At 39.9% G+C, this 23,310-nt stretch overlaps 1 protein-coding gene across 4 annotated transcripts in view; it reads left to right on the forward strand.

Moving 5' to 3' along the window:
- Positions 1–23,310, forward strand: part of TIAM2 (TIAM Rac1 associated GEF 2) — a 136,291-nt gene that overhangs the window by 33,366 nt on the left and 79,615 nt on the right. For 3 of the 4 annotated variants that reach the window (XR_013983900.1, XM_080998339.1, XM_080998341.1), the window contains exons 3-6: positions 11,687–11,786; positions 12,614–13,807; positions 17,284–17,719; positions 22,627–22,799. Coding sequence is in view for 3 of the 4 variants with exons in the window: in XM_080998339.1 (XP_080854465.1) it covers positions 12,620–13,807; positions 17,284–17,719; positions 22,627–22,799 (1,797 nt within the window). In the remaining variant the exon portion in view is untranslated. Of the gene's footprint in view, positions 1–4,388; positions 4,551–11,686; positions 11,787–12,613; positions 13,808–17,283; positions 17,720–22,626; positions 22,800–23,310 lie in introns of those variants that run through there. The other variant, XM_080998340.1, reaches the window with a different exon arrangement.

Below are 23,310 nucleotides of genomic sequence, written 5' to 3' on the forward strand. Positions count from 1 at the left end.
TGGGTGGCTGTTTCCCTTCTCAGCCACTGTGGAATAATGCACACAGCTTCAAAGACAGCATTATTCTGCCTCCCAGATGCTCAGGATTAACAACAGGCGCTTGACTATCTGAGCACATTTAGCAGAAAGAAAGCTATATTACGCAGTGCCAGTTAGGAACTGCAGTTCTTTTGGGGCACTAACTAGGAAATGTCTGACCATTTTAATCATTTGTATACATTATTTTCCCTGTGTGTATTCGATCAGCTGGTCTTGTGAGCTTGGTACCATGAAACGTGATGTTTCAAATATTAAAGTTAAGCAAGGTTGTATCTCCACCTACAGAAATCTTTCTAATGTGTTTGCAGGTGACTAGAATGCTGGATGCCCAAAAGTCAGATGTCAGCTTCTCCACAACATGTGTGGACTATTAAAAGCAGGATTCACGGGGAAGTAACGATAGCTCTACATCCCAATCATAACAGCTGCATTTTAAATATACTTTCAATATATTTTAGTGATTACTGTCATTGAGGCAAATGTTGTCTAGAAGTGGGAATGAACAGTCTATTATGGTATTGGTTTGGCTTAGCACACCAGGTTCCATTTCATTTTTTAGAAAGTTCATACTTTTCTAGTGGCAAAACATGCCCCCCCCCAAAAAAGTTATCTTGCACATAATTGACTGAAATCTGTCCTCTTCTCACTTTAGCATAGCAATGCAAGTACGTGTATTTTAGAAATACTCTAAGATTGTTATAATGTTGCCTATATTTGTTTTGCTCTGTTGTAGAACATATATAGGGGAGAAGTAAATAATCTAGATTATCTGTCAGATTGATAATTAACCATTTGTTCCGTAAAGACTGGCTTGCTTTTTCTCCATGTGGTCTGTGTTCCACATAAAATTTCAGCAACTTTAAAAAAACAACAACAAAGCATTTATTTGTGGCTTCCGAAACCAATGGAATATGACAGCACTGGATTCTGGCAACAGTTAGAATAAATCATATTACAGGTTTGTTCTATCATCATAAGTCTGGGATCTCCAATTACTATTTGCAGAAGTGGCTATGCAAGGTTCTGTTAGAATGGCAGAAACTGCTTCTGATCCCTGATAAGATGCAGGCCATTGTGAGGAAGCTGGATGACTTTTCTGAGTGAGCTGTTTTGTTACATGCGTTTGCTGCTTATCTAGATCTTTTCATGCTGTTCTGGTATATGTGTTATCTTGCAAAATGATTGATTAAAGAGGAAAAGGATCACCACACTACAGGATAGTTTCTTAATAAGATAATTTTTAGTTTTAAACGTTATCTCCTCACCTTTATGTCCTCAAATAGCACCCTTGGCAGCAAATAGAAGCTAGGCAAGGGGGATTCTCAGTAGTATCGGGGATTGCTTTTTCTTCAAAAGTGCCAGTTTCGAAACACTGTTTTGAAAGCATGAATAGCTTTTAAACAACTGCATATTACTTCCGTGTTCATTTGTGAATCCACTTTATTCTGCTTTCATTGTAGCTTCTCCTGCCTCAAATGTTGTAAGCTCCTCAGGGCAGGAACCCTGTGCAATCAACACTGATGCCCCTCAACTAACAATTGCAATGGTTAGCAATATCGCAACACACTTGCATATTTCTCTGCAGTGCAGAGTTTCAGAATACAAACGATGTTTTAAACAAAAACTAGAGAAACATGTAAGAGTTGCTTCCATTCAGTTTTTGCTTCCCTGTCTATTTTACTTGCATGATTAAAATGGGTTCACATGGTGATGTTCTCCTTGTTTAGCATGATGGGCTGTAAAAGAGTAAAAGAACCCGTGTGTGTGTGTGTGTGTGTGTGTGTCTGTCCCGCTTCCCAACAAACCATGAGTAGAAAGAGTCCCTTGAGACTTGGCGAGTAAGTCAGGCTATTAAGAACCTGTCATTTCAAACAAAGGCACCTCCAACAAGCAAAATGGCTGAGAGTTATTAGACGCCTTGGCAGATGTTGAACTTGTCTGTGTCATTAATTTTGCCTTGGGCAGCTTTTCTTGTAGCAGCAAATTCCAATACATCACTCAGCTTGTGATGTGCAAATGCAAGTAGACACACTTTTATTTTACATGTTATGTTTTTGAGATCATTTTATTTGAAATTGTAATGCCATATTTCCTCCCTGGATAAAGCTAAGCTAGCCAAATACATATCCCCTATGCATTTTTATGTAAACAAATGGCAATGGCAATCTGATAAGCCAACAAACTAGATTAGGGCTTCTTGTAAGATAACATAAGACGATTTGCTATGAGTAGTTATTGTGGAGTTGAGAAGCAAAAAACTGGAATGTCAGAGATATTCTTTCAATTTTCACGTTATTTTGGACCCAAGTTAAAACCAGGGAAATGCCTGAAATTCTTTGCAGCCTGATTCCCGATAAGAGAAATCCACTTTAAAAGTTCTGCAGCTAAATGGGCTGAGCTAAGTATATTTGATTGATAAGAGGAAATTAGAACAATACCAAAGAATATAGGAATAGTGATTACAATACAATTAAACACCAGAGGTCAGGATGTCTATTAATGCAAGCAGAGCTAAATACAGGTGCCCTGTTGCATCCAGAAATAGCAAAAAATGGGTAAAAATGATTGACAATAAAAGAGGTAGAGAAATTGAAATCTCATGGGAAAATAATAAATAGAAATCACCTGAAGAAATCAAAGCAAAAATTCACAGGTTGAACATAAAGGATAGGAACCCCTTATGCAGTCCTTAATTCACATTGCTATTGTATCATTTAACGGTCTGGTGCTATATATGAGAGAGAAACAGAAAGAGAGAAAGAGAAAGAGAAAGAGGGAGGGAGAATGTCATACAGGTCCTCCCCACCTGATTGCCACCCTTAATCTTGGCCAAACACCAGGGTTGTTGTTGTTTTTTTAAATGAAGTTTTCCTGAAATATAATGACTATTGCTGACTGCTTGAAAGTACAGTAGTCGGGTATTGCCTTGTACACAGCTCAACACACATACAAGAGAAGGAGCGTGGAAAGAAGTGGTAACACACCAATATAAATCAAGATAGCCATATTGCCCAATCAGCTACTCTCAAGCATAAGAAATAAGATCCCAGATGATGTAGAAGCGTTCTAGGTCCTCTATCCCTCTGGAGCACCAAAGTTTATGTGTTATTTTTTTCTGCAATAGCCAAAGTCCATAGGTTTTCATACCAAAAAGACAAATGCTGATTTTTAAAATAAAAGTTTTGCATGGCAGGGCTAATAAAATCCTGTCTGCAGTTAGCACCCCTATCAAAAGTTCTGTTTTCTAAAATTGGTTGAAAAGATGTGTCATATTATTCCACCTTACCCCTTTTGTAGCGGTGATAGAGAGTGGTAAGAGCAGCTTGGCAGTTCTGTGCTGGTTTTGACAGCTTCAGCTTCAGAAGGGCTATTGCAATGTGCATTGTATGAATTATCTGTGTAGGATGAATTATTGTAACAATTACAAGGCAACTATTTCCACCCTGTAAGGCTCAATCTAGTGGTACAGTCTTGTTCTACAATATTTTGCATTTCTTGGGTGGGCTGGTGGGAAATACAAAAAAAAAACCAGAAATCACTAAAAGTGTTCACATAGGAAGCTAAAATAGCTCTTCAATCCTTTATCAACAGCATATATTGGAGAAGCAATTATAACCTGTTACAATGCATCACTGAGTCCAAGGAGTTTTTAAAAAGTTGTGAGGTCTAAAAACCAACCATCAGTTTACCTTGCTGGGTAAATGACTCATTTCTTAATGCATTGTATTATTCTGATAGGACTATGAAACTTTGGATTACTGCTGCATTCTGAAATAAGGAGCTATCATTGTTGTTAAAGTTACTGAGGGTTAAAGTAATTGAGGGCTATTGATGGTTACGGCTGAATTTTTAACATTCTAAAATAAAAGCAAGAATCTGTCATGCCTAATACTATGCTGCACGATAACTTTAAGGACTTTATATAAGAAATATAACATTCCACCTGTGGTTTGGGAAGTTGCTTGTTTATCTAGGCGAACTATATTAAAATGAAGAAAGTTAAAGTTATGCATTATTAATTAATATATAGATATATATTTTAAAGACACTGAAGTCCTACCTTTTAAGCAAGCAAACCTTTATTCAGCAAGCCTTTTAGTAGCTTTCCTATGGCACTTTGGTGGTAATTCAGGAATGCAGGGTCAAACAACAGCCTAGTCATAGAGTATTCCCTGAAGGCTTAGAGGCATTATGGCAGGCTGTCCAGGCTAATCATTTCAAGCGGCCCATGGAAAACCACTTTCTGGTTAAGTCTGCATCATCCTGTTCCACCAATGGAAAAAATTGAACATGAGGAGGGTGTGTAGCTTGCAGACAAAAATATATCCAGCGTAGCACAGAATCTGTTTTTAGCCCATAACTGCTGAACATTTTGGAGACTTAGACACAGTTTCCTGGCTTACCAGAAGCAGAAAAAGAAAGGGAGAGTCTGTGTGTATGTATGCTAAACGGTTCTGCGACACGTTTGGAGAAACGGACTAGAGCAGAAGCTCTGGGCAGCAGAGATTGGGGTAAGGAATCTAGTGGGACACGCAGTCTGCTCAATAAGAAAAGACATTGTGAAGGGGGAACTGGGCAGAGTGGTTCTGTTTGTGATTCTTGGCTTTGAACTTTTGCTTTCCTTTCCAAACAGATTAAGAGGGACACATTTCCCTTTCAGCAGTCTTATGAGCGACTTTGCTGAACGAGCTAGTGGCTGCCGTTGTTTAAACCGTTGAGTTAGCTGCTATTCAAATTGTCTTACAGTTTGAATAGTAAAAGATTTATTTTCTTACAGAGAAAGATTCCTGCAGTAGAGCTTTTATCCTGCCTGCATACACTATGACTAATCTGTAAATAACTCTTGCTTGCTCTCTTGGTTGTTTTTCTCTGAAATTTACAGTGCATAAATGCATTGCTTAACTGTCTGAAAATTGACTTTATTGTTATTCTGTATTACTTATATATTAGATGAACACTTCAGGTCTGAACTTGCTCCAATATTGAATTAAGTAACTTTTAAAAAACCAACAAAGTACAGATGCTTCCTTCTCTCCTCCCTCCCCACCCACCCCCTGGCTAGGATGGATCTTTAGGCTATTGCATAGCTTTTCAGATGGAATGTTATTCATATGCCACACAATACAACCATTCTAATGATACCTTTGCAGTTCCAAATGATAAGTATCTGGCAGCTGCTGTTGGAATCGACATGCTACAATAGATGGAGCCTTGGTGTGATCCAACAAGACATATTTTATGTGTTTATGAAAGAAAAATGCTACTGAAAAAGAGGAAGTGTCTTTATTAAGAGTGCTGATCATTATTTCCACTAGAAGGGAATTGCCAAGTTGATATGCCTCCCTTGGTGTAACTGGCATCCTATTCTAAGCCACTTACTTTGAAATAATTGGCTTTAGTGGCATTTGGCATTTTGTTCCAGCTTTACTTAAAACTAGTTTATTAGTTACAGGATAGCTGCAAATGGTCCCAGAGTAAGCTTTTTGTGCGAAATCAAGAAGGACTTCATGCAGCAATAAGAGCACCAGTGGTTTATCTCAGTTCAGGGCCTGCTCTGGGCCAGCACTGGCATTCAAGGCCACATCAGCAGTGATGCAGCAATGAGTGACACCACTGAAGTGTCAGGCAGAAGCATTGGCTTTGGCAGAGGAAGTAGCTGATGGGCTGGGAAAGGATGTGGCCAGAAATACTTAAGTACCCTAGGTAGGGAAATGAGAGAGCCTGTGACTAGGAGCTGCAGGATGTCAAATGAGCCTGTGGCCATTTAATTCAGCTAAAGGAAGGTGAGGCTGTGTCTTCTAGCAGAAAACCAGTACAGGAAAAGAGCCTGAAGGAGTAGGCACTTTTGTTTCTAGTCCTAAAAGTACCGGTAGCCTCCTTTGTTGGTAGAGTTTGCTGTTGGGGCAAGTTGGTCTCCATCCAAATACCCAAGGCAGTTGGAGGATGTTCATTAGGCATGAGTGGGAACCATGATTCAGGGCTTTGCAGCAGATGGTGGCTGTGTAGCTATATGATAAGACCAGAATGAAAATGCACAAAACACCAGTGTGCACACAGGCATAATGGAAACAGTGTCATAGCTGGATGGGTTTTGCACTTTTTAGAGGAAAGTGGATCTTTATAGTTGGGATTGCCTCACGCTATTATCATTTCTACAGTACACTCTGCTGTACAGCGTACTTAATCCATCCATCTATTTGCCTACCTTATGGAATAAACTAAGGCAGTAGGTACCGTTATCAGGATACCAGATGTACAGTGATTTGGGGCTTAGTCTCCCACATCCAAACCCAACAGTCTATCCACTGCATCACTCTATTAATCCCAGTGACATGATATGGCATGATTGAGGTCTTCTCTTTCTTTTTGTTAGATCGGATCTTATGCACTATTAATGTTCAGACCTATAGACTAATTTGTGTTCATGTGATAACTTCCTTCTAATTCTAAACTGCAATGACTTACTTGTTTACAATTAGTACTGTTGGTATGTGCTAATTTGACAAACCTACATTGGAACTGATGGCTGACCACAAAGTGTAATGCACTGGTGTGTCATTTCCATTATATCCTTTTCTACATCCCAAATTGAGAGGGTGCAGCGGAGACAGTAGGCAACAGCTGCACGTCATGTGAGTAATCATGCTGAATCTTGAGTATACCCAGAGGACCATTTCCAGGAAGACTGCATAGTAAAGTTGTTTCCACATGATTTTACTCTTATCTTAAAGTAGTGCAAGGAGTGGTGATTTGAATTTGTGTTACTTACTGTGACTACAGAATCAGAAGGTCATTGCTATTAAGGAATAATTAACCTGGAAGATAAGGATGTGATTTTGCACATATACTAAAATAAAGCGAGATAAGTGCCGCAACCCCAGAGTCGTTTGCGGCTGGACCTAATGGTCAGGGGTTCCTTTACCTTTACCTTACTAAAATAAAGTAGTCCACATTTAATCTTCAAAATAGAACACGTGTACAAGAAGTGTCTACAATTGCACTCTGCAATGTGCCTTTTTTTTCTTTCTTTATTTTTGAGATTGCTGTTCATAATTTTTAGGCTGCTGATTTGTGGAACGTATGTAGATTCTTTGGTTTCAAATTTGGTGAGAGACCGTTCTATAATGATGTCAAAGTGGCATTACAGCTAGAATACATAAATCATGCTTCCAGTTGGAGTAAGTGAACCCTTTAAGACTAAATAGGAATATAAAAATCATAATCATTTGTATTTGTGTGGCTGCTCATTCCTTGAGTTTCTTGGTATATAATTTAAAATAGTAAATCTGCCAAGAATATCATAGTAGCATTAATTTGGGGGGTGGGGGTGGGCATAAGAGTATTGCTAAGATTGTAGAAATCAAAAGCTCTGCTTTTGGTTTGCAATAGCATGTGACTAAGATGCCTGGTTTTCAAAAATGCAGTAAATTATGCCAGGAAGTCTTTTGTGAAAGAGCTGAAAACTGTTATGCACACATCTCCACTCAGTTGCTTGATATATAAAAAAGTCACGTGTGGCCTTGGCAAAAGGTGCATGAATGTAATAATAATGTAAGTGGTTTTGTCCTCTTACATTTGCAGTTTTACTTTTAATACAAAGTGCTCAACTTGACAAAGAAATATATCCTTGTGCGGGTATCCAATAACATAATTTCCTATTGAATATCCTGCTAATGCAAACATCGTGATCATACGTGTGCATGAGTTATTGACATAGGATTGTGATGACAGAAAAGCTGTTGTGAACATAGGGAAGAGCCCATCTAGTTCAGCATCATTTCTCACAATGGCCAACCAGATGCTTATGGGAAGCATGCAAGCAGGGCATGGGCACAAGAGCACCCTCCCTGCTTGTGATCCCCACCAGTTGGCATTCAAGACCCACCCTATTTCTGTGGCTGAGATTTGTTTTAACTATTTTACTCCTGAATTTTAGATTGTTGTAACCCACCCAGGGACTGTGGACGAATTGTGGGTAATAATAATTATAAGAATACCACCTCTGATACTGGAGGTCTTGCACATCCATCGTGGCCAGTAGCCATTGACAGCCATATCCTCCATTAATCTGTCTTAACTCCCTTTTGAAGCCACCCAAGTTGGTGGCCATCCGTTTATCTTGTGGTAGGGAATTTAAGTGTGGGAAGAACTTTATTTGGCTGTCCTGAAACTTTCCACATTCAGCTTTTTTGGTTGACTCAGGGTTCTAGTATTATGAAAGAGAGAGAAAACTCTCTCTATCCACTTTCCCCACAATTATTATTATTAGTATTATCGTCACATATTTATTTATACCCTTCCTTTTTTCATGGTGGTTTACAAATAAAAACAAGGTGAATAACTTCATACAGTACATCCTTATCATGTCCTGCTTTACTCGCCTATTTCTAAACTAAAACACTTCAAATATTACAGCCTTTCCTCACGGAGGAGTTGTTCTAGCCTCATGATCATTTTGGCTGCCACACTCTACTGATTTGCAAGAGCTAGGTTTACGCCATTTTATTTCACATCACAGCAGTGTAGTAAAATAACATCAACTTTGTAGGAGGAATAGGTGGATGTGTTTGTCTCTCCATGGAAAAACCCATTGACTGAAATTAACTATATGGTCATTGGCCTTTAAGAAGCCAGCAACCTTTTTTTGCGGGGTGGGTGTGTGTGTGCGTGTGCACTATATTTTTCTTATAAAATAGCCTCCCCTTACATTTCCTCTGTCATCCCCCCCCCAATGAATTATAAAATTCAAGGTCTGGTTACACACTTCCATTTTGTTATTTATTCTAAACATGATCCATTTGTATGATGTCAAGATCCCCTAGACCTTGAATCCATTTGTTTGAATTATGTGATAGTTGTGAAGACTTGTTGGCTAACAAGAAACCAATTGCTTGTGAATATTCAGGTGCTTTGAATGGTCCTACCTGGGACATCCCCCCCAAATAAAGCTGAATCTGATGCGTGGCAGAACCCTTGAAATGACCATCAACTAGATGGTTACTGGGTTGTGTCTGGGATAAAGAACTGGTGACAATAAACAGAATTCACTGACTTTATTAGGACCTAAGAACCACGAGAATGAGCCTCAGCAAGCCTTAGCTTATGCTGCCCACCCTCCAGCTGTGTTGCAAGGAAGTATTCAGGAGATTTCATTTCTATTTTAGATCATCCATAGCTTGTTGTGTTGTTCAAGCTCAAACAAAATAAATTCAGACTTAACTATAGTGTGTTGAAGCTAGCCAACCTCTGGCCAAGTTTATGAATCTAGATTATTTCAATTTAACCATAATTAAGTTAACCACAGTTTAGATTTGGGATGATGCACTGAACCATGGTTAATCTAAAATGGAAATGGAAACTTCTGATCTCACATTTGTGGCTCACTGGAGGAAGAAAGGGGAGTCGAGGAGAGTGCAAGCCTCACAACTGCAGCTCAGTCATGAAGAGATGTAGCATGCAGAAATTTCCATTCAGATAGGAATGGGAGAGCCCGTTCCTTGAAAGTCTGGAGAGCTACTGCTAGTTAGTGTAGGTAGTACTAAGCTAAATGGACAATGGTCCAACTCATTATAAGATAGAGATAAAGGAATGCCTCTGTGGCAAATCTAGCCACAGTAAGACAGCCTAGCGTATGAATAAAGTGAACAAGTTATAAATGATCATGCGTTTATTACCAAGTGTAATCAGGACTGAAACACATAGTTTTAAGTGCTGGCAAGCTCTTGTGTTTGCTTTCTGCTGTTAGGAAGTTGCCTTACATGATAAGAAATAGTGCTCCATGACAGTACTTTTCACATGCAGTGCTTGTAGCCTTAACTGTTCATTGTGCTGTGTGTCAGCTCGTTTTGCATACCTGCCTTTGATAGACGTATTTATTAACCATCTTCATTGTATTGGTGTACAATGGAGGTTGTATTAGTGGCTTAAGTTTGAAGAATTGATGCTGTTATACTGAGGTCTATAACAGCAGCTTGCTTGCCACTTGCTCTGTTAAAAGGGATTATTCTGTGAGTGCACAATCATGGTAGAGACCAGATGGTCTTTGACTGATTCTTCAGACAAATTGGGCTTCATGTCCTCTTATAAATAGAAATAGGCTTCTGAAAGTTGCCTTGTGAATGTAGTTTATGTTCTTGTAACTTAGGTTCTGAATATAAATGCTGTCATTGGTGACTCCTCTGTGTTTCATTGGTCAATAGTCCCCTGGAGATTTCCATTTACACGGTAACAAGGGGCATGCGAAATTTATGTGGTGTTTTCCTTCCAATCATCACTGTTGTTTTGTCTGTATCTTAGCATTGTGCTGTGCCTGTTACCCAAAACGTGCTTTATGTTGGTGACATTTATACATTGAAGCAATTAGTACTTACAAAGGAGGGGGTGTCATAAATATTTTTTAAGGTATTTTTGTTGGTGTAATAAGATTGAGTCGCAGCACTTTGTATCAGAGCTGTATAGCTAATTTTCTATTAGTGAAAATGTTCATGACTTTGTATACATTGATAATGCGGGGTATAATCTGCAAAGTCATTGTCATTTGTTTGCTGAGCTTCCAATGTGGCTTCTTTGTGTCAGTGCTACAGTAAGGCTTCATTAACCTGTAGATTAGTGATTTATCTGTTTGAACAACAAGTTTGTGTAATAGTATATTTTTTTTTGTAAGTTTGACAAACATTACAATAAAATGTCTGCTTTGTTTTTTGGAAAGCGTAAATCTCTATTCACCTTTAGGGCACATATTCTTAAAATACTTAGGGCTCTACAAACATAGATTCTAGAATGTACATCAGATAGCTGAAAGTTATAAGAAGAAATAAGTCTCTTGTGTGCTTTAGAAATACAAACCTTATAGCAACGTTCTACGATGCTGATCTATTTACTTTGAAATTCAGCTTTCTGTATGCTCTCTGAATAAGTTTCTATTAGAGTCAGTTTCTCAAAAGCTGCTTTTGTCCCTTGGTGTGTGCAGCGCCTAGTGCTTTCCTTTTGTTGTTGTTACTTTTCTGGCAGATCAACCTTAAAATACAAACAGAGTTTGCCAGCTGGTGGGATGAGTGAATTACCCAGTGGCCTTTTACCTCTGGGTCACAGCTGGAATTCAGACGGGATTGTGGATCGAGAACAACAAAAGCCCCACAGAGATTTATCAAACTATAATTTGAGATCCAGCTATTAAACATAAAACTTTGAATCATACTACAGCATCTCACTTGATGGTAATTTTAATTGTAATATTCTGCCTTGGGATACTTGGGCCTGGTTCAGATGTAATGCCTAGCATGGTTTGGCAGTATATGAATGTGTCCAAGTAAACTCAAAATTTCAGGCAGATGTAGTTTGCCCACAAACCCACTTTAGACCATGGTTTGTAATCCTTGGATGTGGGCAAGTTTGCACTAACCATAGCTTGTCTGGCTCCACTGAAGCTGCAAACTGATTTGCCAAGACCCTGAAATTAAAGGAAGGAATATGAGCATAGAAGGAGCACATGAGCACAAGCCATGATTTTTGTGTTAGCATGGTTAAGTCATTTGAAATAATTACTGCTAAGTTAATGGTGTCTAAAAAAGCATTATATAAAACATTAAATACAATATGATGTGTGTATTAACTTGACTGAGACATTACCCAACCGCTTGTTTTACAGGGATTCATGTGGAATTATGTGGGAAGCTTGGTGACCAGCTATCAAGATAATGCCAAGGACACAGACTGGTTATTCCATCTACGTTTGAGTGATTCTTCAGGTTTGTCTGATACAAAAGTTTTCATTTTGAACCAGGAAGTGCTGTGCAGAATGAAAAATGAAAGCAGCCCAGCAGATCTGAACTTCGGTTTGCTGAGAATCTATAAATTCAAGCCATGACATGGGTGTAGCACAACCTTTAAATTACATTCAAACTATCTGTACTTTCTGGAAACAGTTGAAGACATTTTTGTTCCAACAAGCTTTTCCAGCTGGATAAATGGATCTTTACCATGAATGCCCACTTGTTAGGGTTTTTATATTGTTTTAAAAGTATATGTTATTGTTACTGTGTTTTTAACTGTTTTATTTAAATGCAAATTGCCTTGGGATGGTATTTTAGAAGGTGGTTAATAAATGAATACAGCGGTACCTCAGGTTAAGTACTTAATTCGTTCCAGAGGTCCGTACTTAACCTGAAACTGTTCTTAACCTGAAGCACCACTTTAGCTAATGGGGCCTCCTGATGCTGCCGCACCACTGGAGCCCAATTTCTGTTCTCATCCTGAAGCAAAGTTCTTAACCTGAAGCACTATTTCTGGGTTAGCGGAGTCTGTAACCTGAAGCGTATGTAATCTGAAGTGTGTGTAACCCAAGGTACCACTGTAATGATGATAATAATTTATAAGGTAGCTTCCAGGATAATTCCTATGCAAACTAAATGTGCAAAAACAACACAACATCCCTTGTTTTGTCCCCAGGAAAAAAAATCCACATTAGTGGAATTTTCTTATAAGCAACTATTTGTAGAAGTTTAAAAGTAAGACTGAAAGTTTACTTTGTTAGAGTATTTTAATAACCACAGCTGTTCATACTCTCTTGATTTAGTGAAAAATGGGGAATTCAGAAAGCCAGTACAGCCTTCAGGGAACAAAAAACCATACTAATTCTACACCCAGTGCCAAGCAAAAGCCCTGTTCTCTGAAAATTCGCAGCATCCATGCTAAAGATGAGAAGTCCTCTTCCACGCAGGGATGGAATCACAGCACCAGTGGCACAAACTACAAATCTCGAGCAATAACCAGAAGTTGCCTTTCTCATTTCAAGAATACTCAGCCTTATTCCTCTAGACTCGGTGACACAGTAGTGAAAGTTTCAAAGGGTAGCAGCCATGCCAAACATAGGACGCACAACTTGGGAAGCTACAGTCAAGGGAGCAATAATGCAGTTTTGCCTGAGAAATTGCACTACATTGACTTTGAAGCTACCAGCAACCATGTCGCTTCCAGAGAATGTAATGGGCATTTCTTAAATTGCTATGGGAAGAAAGAAAGCCCACCATCGGATGACAGAATGAGTCCAAAAGTCCTCATTAAGACACTGGGAAAGTTGGATGGGTGTTTGAGGGTTGAATTTCACAACAGCAGCAGCAACAGCACAGTCTCCAGAGAGGATTCCAGTGGACCAGTTCAACTCTTGCGGTACTCACCTACTTTAGAGTCTGAAAAGAACAATGTGCTTGAAGTGAAGGAAACATGTGGCACAGACTATGTTGGAAGTCACCGTCTGTCAGCCACTGATTCAAGGCTTAGATCCAGTAAAGGGAGCTCTATTAGCTCGGAGTCTTCATGGTATGATGCTCCGTGGGGAAATAATGGAGACATGAATGAACTGGATGGGTCATACTTGTCCAGGAGCACCCTTGATGCAAGTATCCAAGTTGAATTTCCCCAGAATGACTGCAAGAAACCATTGAACCAAAGTTCATCTCTCTCTTCCCTCCGTGATTTATATAGGGATTCAAATCTAAGAAACTCCCAAACCTCTGATATTGGGCTCTCTGCAGATTATATCAATGCTCATCATGCTGGTTTAAGCAACCGTGTTTCATTTACCTCAGCCATAGACGTTCCTTCTAAGGTAGAGCACAGGGGACCTCCGCAGTACTCTTCCTACACTCTGCCCTGCAGAAAATCTGCAACCCTTAATGAAGACGCAGCAAAGAAGGAAACACTGAAAAGCCGTATGCGCAGAATCAGTGACTGGACAGGAAGCCTGTCAAGAAAGAAGAGAAAACTACAGGTATGTGGAGTTCCAGCCAAAATTTCTTTCAAAAGTACAAATCTTAGCCCCTTCCCTATTAATGCATATGACAGCTTGGTTTGTTGCCAAGTCTTTTTGTTCAGAAGTGTGTGTGTGTGTGTAAATGATAGTATTTTCTCTTCAAAATAACTCAACTGCTCTAATTCATTGGTCTGAAAATACTGAATGGTTGGGAAAACAGACCACTGGACTCAGACATTTTAAAAAATAAATAAAAATATGCATTGTTGCTTTTCAGTTAGACATCTTCAGGGTGTAAAATAACCTTCAGACTTACAGGATATCTGCAAGATTGCTGATGTACCCATGCACAAAATCATAGCCAACTTGAGTGTTCAGAAAAAATAAGGATTTCAGAAATGTTAAGTATTTATCTTACCCCAGTCGAGGCACTGCATTGTACCAGCTGCAGCTTCTGCACAGGGTGGTGCCCACCTGTCTCCTTTCCTGGACTATTTCAGCAAACCTCTTGGCTGAGGTATCATGCAGGATGGTTTTGTAGCAACAGAAAGGTACGGGAGAGAGGAGGGATGTTCGCAGGTATTGGAAATTCATGTGCATATTCTCTTTGCATAAACTGAAACCCAACCAGCACATTTTACATCATTGTTGGCATTTTAGAAAGTCCACTTTTAAAAATCCATTAGCATTGGTGTACAACATGGGTACGATGGGTGTAATCTATGAAGAATAAAGAGAATAGTGTATGTCAGGGCTGGTTCTCCTCCTTGGACCTCTGAATAAACATTCTGATAGCAATGGCTTTTTTCATGGGAAGAACGACCTTTCTAATGACAGCTGCAGCTGTGGGTGTACTGCAGTGGTTTGGCTGCATGTTGGAGGTGACTCATCCTGTCCAAAGCGTGACACAGCTTTTTTGATGAGTGACCGTTTAAGGCAGGGGTTGTCAATCTGGTCCCTACTGCCCACTAGTGGGTGTTTCAGGATTCTAGGTGGGCAGTAGGGGTTCTACGGCACAAGCTGAATCCTCCTTCCATCAAGCACTGGTGGGCGGTAGGGAAATTTTACCATCAAGAAAGATGCATTAGTGGGCGGTAGGTATAAAAAGTTTGACTACCCCTGGTTTAAGGAGTGGGCAGTGTTGCATGCCATTCAGTGCTTGTGATGTGATGATCGGAAGCACACTGTTAAGACTGATTCTATTTGTTCTGTCCTTAATTTCTTTTTAAAGTTCAAAGCAAATCCTTTAATAAAGGCTATGGAAGCATCAGTGGAGAATACAATGTAAAACATTTGGGAGGTTCTTCTGATGGCGTGGTGAACAGCTGCCTTGGATAGCTCTTTCAGTACTTAATATTATTAAGTAATTGTGTTCGCTTATGACTTACTCTACACATCCACATGTTCTGTTTTAAGCATTTCAGTAATAGTGTCATGCAGGGATACTCCACCCAACAGAACTGATTCTCAAACACTATTGAGAAAGATATTTATGTACAAAGATATTTATTTGGGAAGATTGTCCTAGAGCTCTGTGGGAGTTGATGGTAATTATTACCTTCTGCTATCAGGCCCTATAAACTACAGTTCCGTAATGATCTCCAGATAGACTAACATACATATAAGCAGAAGATCCAGAAAATGAGTGCTGCCAAATCAAAATCAAAATCATATGTCAAGTATTCGGCTCTGAACAGTTGAGTGCTCTGCCCATCTTATAAAAATTCCTTCACATAGTCACAGCTTGTGCAAATGGGTAACATACAACTTAGCTATGATGGATCATTAGACTTTCAGAAACAGCAAACAAACATAATGTTCCAAAAGTTATTGCTTAAAAAATACTTGTCCTATATATTAAAGATGAAGGTAGAATTAATAGTATATGCCAGTCTTGGAGATATAGTTAGGTACCTTCCCAAACAGGAGTCTACAAATATAGTCACCACAGTTGTCATGGTGACCATGAATTTAATTCTGGCAATCAGAATTGAGGTGTAGTCTCTAGCAAAGAGAAGCTGTGGTATTTTGCCCTTTAAAATTATAAACAAACAACTGCTAACATTTTCCCTACTCAGAGTGCAAATTTCATTGCCAAACCATCTCTGTCGCTGTGTCAATCCTACTCCGCCACTCTGCCTCGGTCCTCTGATTGGCTGAATGGGAGCTGGCAGTGTCTTTTTCAAAAGTCCCTTTTATTTATTTTTTTGTACATGCCTTTTCTGATTCTCTCTGCTGCTTCTCTGTCTCAGAGTGCTTGTCTGTTCCTTGCTCATTTTTCTGGTCTTCCCCTCTTCACTTATATTCTCCACCCCCCTATACACACTTTATGTACAGAGAATTGTAAGAATGAAAGGTGGGTTAAAAATGGGTGGGCTTCTGTGGAAGACTGGGCATACTTGTCTTTTGTTGCCTTAGTACTGAAATTGATTTCTAATGGGGATACATGGATGTTCCTCAGCTCAAATGCTTGCAGAGCCTCCAGGCACTCAAGAAGTACCTCCACCTCGTCCTTCCCCTTCCTCTGTCCCGAGGCTCCCCAGAAACTTACATTGGGGCAGAGGGAAGGCAGAGGCAGTTTAGCTTTTTCCCCACTGGAGGCTGGACCTCTCAGCGTCAATAGCTGCATATGACGCTGCACATACAGTTCCACTTTAGGAGAAGGCCCAGGGTCAGAAGTTTGGCAGCTTGGGACTGTGGCTCACAGTCTGGCAAGGTATTTCATGGTTGAATGGTGCACACTGACTGGTGCAATGTTTAATGTCAGAGAATAGCCCTTAAGAGTTATGAAAAAAGCATATATACCTGCTATCCTGTAGACCTCTGTGCAGAAATGGGTCCAAATAATGAATGAAATGCAGTTCTTCTGTCAAAATGAAGTGGATCTGGCCTTGTAAGCTGCCTGGGTGGGAGACCACCTGAGAACCCTATATGAGGTGCTCTGGGGAACCATTCAAAATTATTCCTTATAGAATAGTGAAGGTTTTGAATTAGTCAGAACATTTTAGTACAATTATAATTATACCAATGCAGTCATACCTTGGTTTTTGAACAGCTTAGTTCTCTAACGTTTTGGCTCCCGAATGCTGCAAGCCCAGATGTGATTGTTCTGGTTTGTGAACTATTTTTGGAAGCCGAATGTCCGATGCGGCTTCCACAGCTTGCTGAAGTCTCGCTTTGGTTTCTGAATGTTTTGGAAGTCGAACGGACTTCTGGAACGGATTCCATGCAACTTCCAAGGTATGACTGTAATAAACATACCTTGTTACTCTAAAAGAAAACATTGCCATTTGTCAAAGCTAAAAGAAGAGGATGGATTTGTAGTCCTCAGGGCTGCTTCTGATGCCTGCTGCCATCAGACTCTGTGCCACAGACATCACAGCAGTTGCTGCTGTGCTGTAGATTTCATATAAGACCTTAGAGTCAGCAAGTGCTAATGTTTAAGGGGTGGTCAGGACTCTGCTGATTTACGAACTTTACCACTTTATCCACAGGAAACAAAATGCAAAGATTCAGGTGAATACTTTGACAACGGAATTGAAAGTCTTTCTCCAGACACTCTTGCTCCCCCACATTTCTCTGGTTCTCTGTGGTCCGCTGGCTCTGGCCAGTTCTTCCCACAGAGAAGTGAGTCTGCTAATGCAATCAGCAGTGATGTCCTGAGACAGAACATTTATGAGAACTTCATGCGGGAGCTTGACCTGAGCAAGACCAACAATGAAAACACAGACACCTCCACAGGAACAGAGGACTCGAGCAGTGAGTCGCTCGGCTCCTTAGAACAACTGGATCTGCTGTATGAGAAAGAACAAGGAGTGGTCCGCAAAGCTGGGTGGCTCTTCTTCAAACCTCTTGTGACCCTACAGAAAGAGAAGAAACTTGAGTTGGTTACTCGGAGAAAATGGAAGCAGTACTGGATAACATTGAAAGGTCAGTTATGGCTCATGGTTCTTAACCAATGTAGACTGCATTATGTGGCAGTGCATTTTAAATTTATTTCTATTCTGCATCTGTTCTGAAAAGCCTTTCAGTTACTAGGGCAGAAGTTATCAAAAGCATATTTATAATGAATGTTTTATAGTTCCCCCTTTGTAACCTTTTTGTTGAAAGATTTCAGAAGATTTATCCCATGCACAAGCATTCACGATTCTTGTAACTCAAATATGTTCTGTCTGTTCCAGTTGCATGTGTTAATATTTCTTACTCTTTTGCTTATTCCCTGGTCTGCAACGGGTGCGTGCTGCTGCAGTTCACATTCTGAAACTTTTAGAGTAAAAGCCACGGACAGGGTTGCCCCACCATCCTTGAGTGTCCTTCCCAGCCTGTCTTAATCCTCTTCTGGTTGCGTGCCCTTTCTCATTATTGTATTGTTCATTAAATTTATATACTGCACTTCATCTGCAGATCTCAGGGTGGTTCACAGCATAAAAATACAATATGTGAAGGTAACACATGAACCGCTGCACATGCATAGGCATCTTCAGTGCAGTAGCCCAGGCCAAAACATGGACATCTGGAAGTGGGGCCACAGTAATCGCATGATACCTCCTTTATGGGATTCACACGTCAAGGGGTCTATCGTAGAACGGAAATTGAGAGGGCATTATTGTAGTGTGATTGGGAGAGATAATTAAGAACATATGTTATTATGGTACTGGTACTCTTAACTGTACACATCTGGCACTTTGCTAGTCAGTGTGCTTTTTGCTGGAGTGTGAGGGTTTAGACTGCAGACATGTAGCATTAGTGCTCTCCTGCACTAACCCTCAGCCAGTGCTCACTTTTGCTCCTACGTTTTATGTTGATAGAACTTGCAGTACATAGCAGGCTGTCTGAGCATGAATAATCTATGTTTCCTGGACATTTCCCCAGTTTTCTTCGCTCCTCATAGTAATGTCTCTTTGTCCTTTAACTTTGCTTCCATTCAGTTTTAGTTCCATGAAGCAATACTTTGAAAAGCAATGTCTTTTTGAAAGAGAAAGTGGGTCAATGATAAATCATGTTATAGTTGAATTATTGTTATAGTTGAATCATTTCCTGCTTGGGCAAGATGGCAGGTATAAACGTCCTTGCTGTTTGACTTCTAAACTGTGAGTGTTGGAATTCAAGTCTGTTATGGCGTATGACCAAACAAATAAAATTTTCTTATAATTCAAGCCTACTTAAACTTCATCCCTTCTGACCTATAAGCCTTGTTGCCTAATGCAGATGTTTGGCAGGAGACCTGATAATAGTTACTTAGCATTGAAAGAAAGTAGCTCTGCATGTGCTCAGAGCACCATGTTACCTCACCTGTTTCAAAGCTTAAATTCTGACAAATGATTTGTCTGTGTGTTTGTAAATATTTTCTTACTGATTTTCAAAGTACAAGAAAACCAACAAGACAGTTATATCAGTCAACATCCAGTGAAGTTGGTTTATGCAGAACAAAATAAACACCAGTGATTCCTAGGTTATGTTAATCGCTGGATACTTTGTAGGTGGATGTCAAAGACAATGGCTGAATAAATTATAATCATTGCAAAGCATGGATTAGGATTAATTAACTTGGAGAGGTGGTGATTTTCTGCATTTTTTGCAGGGTTTGTCATTCAGCACATACTACTTCAAAGAAATATTGTGTGTGTGTGTGTGTGTGTGTGTAATTTATCTCTGTGTTATTATGCTGAAGGAAGGGATGGAGTCAGAAGGGAAACCCCATTTTAACAAGATTTGCTTGTTCTAGAACCCATTAGGCACACACTGTACAGTAATCACTGTCATTATCTAAAAAGTGGAAATGCTGGTTTATTTTAATAAAGCTGGAAGAAAAAAAACAAGAAAATAGGAAGCTGCCTTATTACTAAGTATAAAATCATAGAATTGTAGAGTTCGCTTGATCTGGACACTATACTTCTGGTGATGCAGCCTAGAATAACATTAGCTTTTATTTGCTGCTGCTCCCTTCTCTTTCCTCTGTCCTCTTTGGCATCACACTATTGACTCATGTTAATCTTGGGGTCTACTTAAGACCCCAGATCCATTTCACATGTACTACTGATAATCCAGGTGTCCCCAATCTTATATTTGTACAGCTGGTTCTTCCTGCCTAACTTTAGAACCTGACATTTGTTCCTATTGAACACGAGACACGGGTGGCATTGTGGTCTAAACCACTGAGCCTCTCATGCTTGCCAGTTGGAAGGTTGGCAGTTCGAATCTGTGCGATGGGGTGAACTCCCATCACTCTGTCCCAGCTTCTGCCAACCTAGCAGTTTGAAAGCATACCAGTGCAAGTAGATAAATAGGTACCGCTACGGTGGGAAGGTAAATGGCGTTTCCCTGCGCTCTGGTTTCCATTTTTTTTAACCTATTGAAATTTGTTTTGTTAGTTTTGGCCCAGTCCTCCAATCTGTTAAGGTCAAATTAAATACCGATTCTGTCTCCTGTGGCATTAGCTGCTCCTCCCACTTTCATGTTATCTGCAAATTTGACGAGCATCCCTCAGTTCCTTCATCCAAGTCATTTATCGAGACACTGAACAACAATGGGCCCAGGACAGAACCCTGCAGCACCCCTAGCTAAATGTTATTCACTTCGCCTGGCATTGACTTTCCAGGTTTTTAGGCAGGAGGTGCTTGGAGTTGAACCCGGGGCCTTCTGCAAGCAAAGCATGTGCTTTTCCACTGAGCTGGGACTTTTCCCAAATAAGTCAAAATATCAAATTAAATGCTCAATTAAAAGGTTAAACCTTTACCTCTGTTTATTTTCAAGTAGTTATGCCTAAGTCCAGAGTGCATATTGGATTTATTTTTAACGGGGCAAAGGCCCTAAAATGATAAACCGGGCCTACTGACAGCCTATGTAAAATCAAAAGAATAAGGACTTTTGGATTTTTGTAGCAGTAGTATATATCTGACTTGCTTTCGGTAAATTCATAAGCTTCCCATCCCTGAGACTTCTCATACTACAATTGACATCTTGGTGTGCCTCAAGACAAAGCATTATCCAAAATGTTTGTTCAGTTTCACAATTGACTTCACTGATGTTGCCACCTGTTGCTGCTCTGGGCTTCATGATGACCTCTTCTGCTACAACATCCTAGCTTTGTAGATGTTATGGTAGAAATTTGCTTGCTTTCAGATCATTTAACTTGTCAGGCACTTGGAATCTAATTGGCCAGATATCAGTGAGTGTTCCTAGCTGTATAAATGGCTGGAAGCTTCTGTTTGTGCTTTTAACTTACTAAACTAAAACCACTGATTTGTGGAGGTGGTATTATTTTCTGTGCCGTCTCTTGAGCTATGTTTAGTTTTATCAATGACAGGAAAGATTACAACCATCTGGTCACCTGCCAAAAGTGAATTGATGAGTGTCCTGAGACTTCAGCAGTGCTTAAATGGCCATCAAGATCATTCCTTTAATATGGAATGTTTTTCTTTACCATCTGTCCACCCTAATTAATTTATCCGGGCAAGGAATATTACATTCCAACCACGTTCTGATCGTAGCACATATGCTGTAATCTGGTCCTGGAAGCAGAGGTGGGGGCAGCCTCAAGAAGGCTGTCTAGTCCCATCTGTGGGCAGAAACAGGGGCTGTCATTTTATTTCTTAATATAAAGGGGTGGTAGCTGATTAAGTCCCAGAACAGACCCACTGAAATCAATGGACTTAAATCAGTTATGACTAACTTAATTCCACCGGCTTCAATGGGTCTGCTTAAGTGTGACTTAGTTGGGTATCATCTATAATCTCCCAGTTCCCACATAAAATGACAACATAAAATCATGGTGATAGCTAACAAGTGTGTTTCAAGCATGTGTGCATTTTGGATAGCTTTTTAGCAATTGACATTATTTGGGATTGCTAAATTTTTAACAGGATACATTGTCTGCTTCGAATTGACAACTGTTGTTTACCATCTTACACCTCAAGGATAAACGCATTTACCTGGCAGCAAAATCCAATGATTTCAATGAAACTCTGGGCCGGTGGTAGACCTTTAGGTCTCAAATTTCAGCTGCACCCTGTGTGATGCAAAATCTGGTACCACTGCTTCTCACACTCCATTTTAAATCATAGCTGTCATGTCCCTGAGGCTCCATGCGACCGAACCAGTTGCAAGCACCTAAATCTGCCTCTGTTTCCCATAGCAAATCTATTAACTCTGGATTTCATACATATGGGGGAATGGCCTTCCCCTGTATAAACTTGCCCTAACATTAAATTCAGATGTAAAAGGCTTGCTTTCTGTAGAGAACTGATTAATAGGTATATAAATCAGGACTTTTTTTAGTGGTGGCACCAAAATATAGAATTCCTCCTCTATATATGTTTGCCAGGCTCCTTCTTTGTATTTCTTAAGCGTCTCTGGAAGCCTGTTTCCTTCCAGCTTTTAATATTTCAGGATGTACCACTTTTAAGACTGTTCTGTTTAATTTTAGGGATCCTTAAAGTCTGACACTCCTCTCTGTTGGCCTCCCAGAGGTGTTGTGACACATACCTCTTTTGTTTGGCCTTTGGTAGTTTGCAGCAGTCTTGGGTTTTTTAAAAAAATGTATCCCTCTGCTAACAGAAAATGTGTGATAATAGCAATCACAATAGTTCACATCTTTAACCAGTTATTTGCATAAATTCAGGAACCTTTTTGGGCCAGAGTTCTCAGATGTGTGTGTATAGAAGTTTGAAGATGAATATGTTGCCCATACTTGTTTGGTGCTTCCTGTAGAAAGTTGCTTCCAATTCCAACTGCACATATGAACATTTTAATATTGTATTTTAAGAGGATATGAGTTTAGAAAGATCCAAGACATAAACCAGAACTACTTTTCGTTTTTACATTTTTCGTTTGAAAAGGATGCACCTTGCTGTTTTATGAGACTTATGGGAGAAGTTCCATGGAGCAGAACAGCTCGCCTCGATATGCCCTGTTTGCAGAAGACAGTATAGTGCAGTCTTGTCCAGAACACCCCAAGAAGGAGAATGTTTTCTGTCTCAGCAACTCTTTTGGTGATGTCTACTTATTCCAGGTATTCTGTTTTTGGTTTTTGTGGTTTCTGGTTTTGGTTTTTTATCATTAAATGAAGTCATATTATATTTAAATCAGTGCTCTTGGAGTAGAATTCTAGATCATGTTGTTTTGTCTCTGTTCCTTCTGTGTGCTCCAGAAATCTTAGATAAACCCTCTTTCTTTAGGAATTCTACTCACCAGACCATAAAGTAGCAGACCAGGAAGCATGCTATCTAACTATCTAAAGGTAATTAGGTAGAGGGACTTCCCTAAGATGGTTGGATGGTGCCTTGTACGCCTCCTTCTGGCAACTCCTGCAGCTGAGCTGGTGCCAAACATAATGGTCTGCTTTCCTTTGGACCACATCAGTGAGACCAAGAGGGGGGAGGCTTGTCGTCTAGGCAGTCTAGAACCTCCATACACGCTGCCTTGGATTGTGCCCCAGAGAGGTCACTTCAGTGTTCCTAAAGCATCAAATACAATGCAGGTGGCAACAGTTATGAGTTACCTGTCTCTGCTGCCATACTGGG

This window comes from Podarcis pityusensis (genome assembly GCF_964106645.2).
Source record: "Podarcis pityusensis genome assembly, chromosome: 3".
In the NCBI taxonomy this organism is placed as follows: Eukaryota; Metazoa; Chordata; class Lepidosauria; order Squamata; family Lacertidae; genus Podarcis; species Podarcis pityusensis.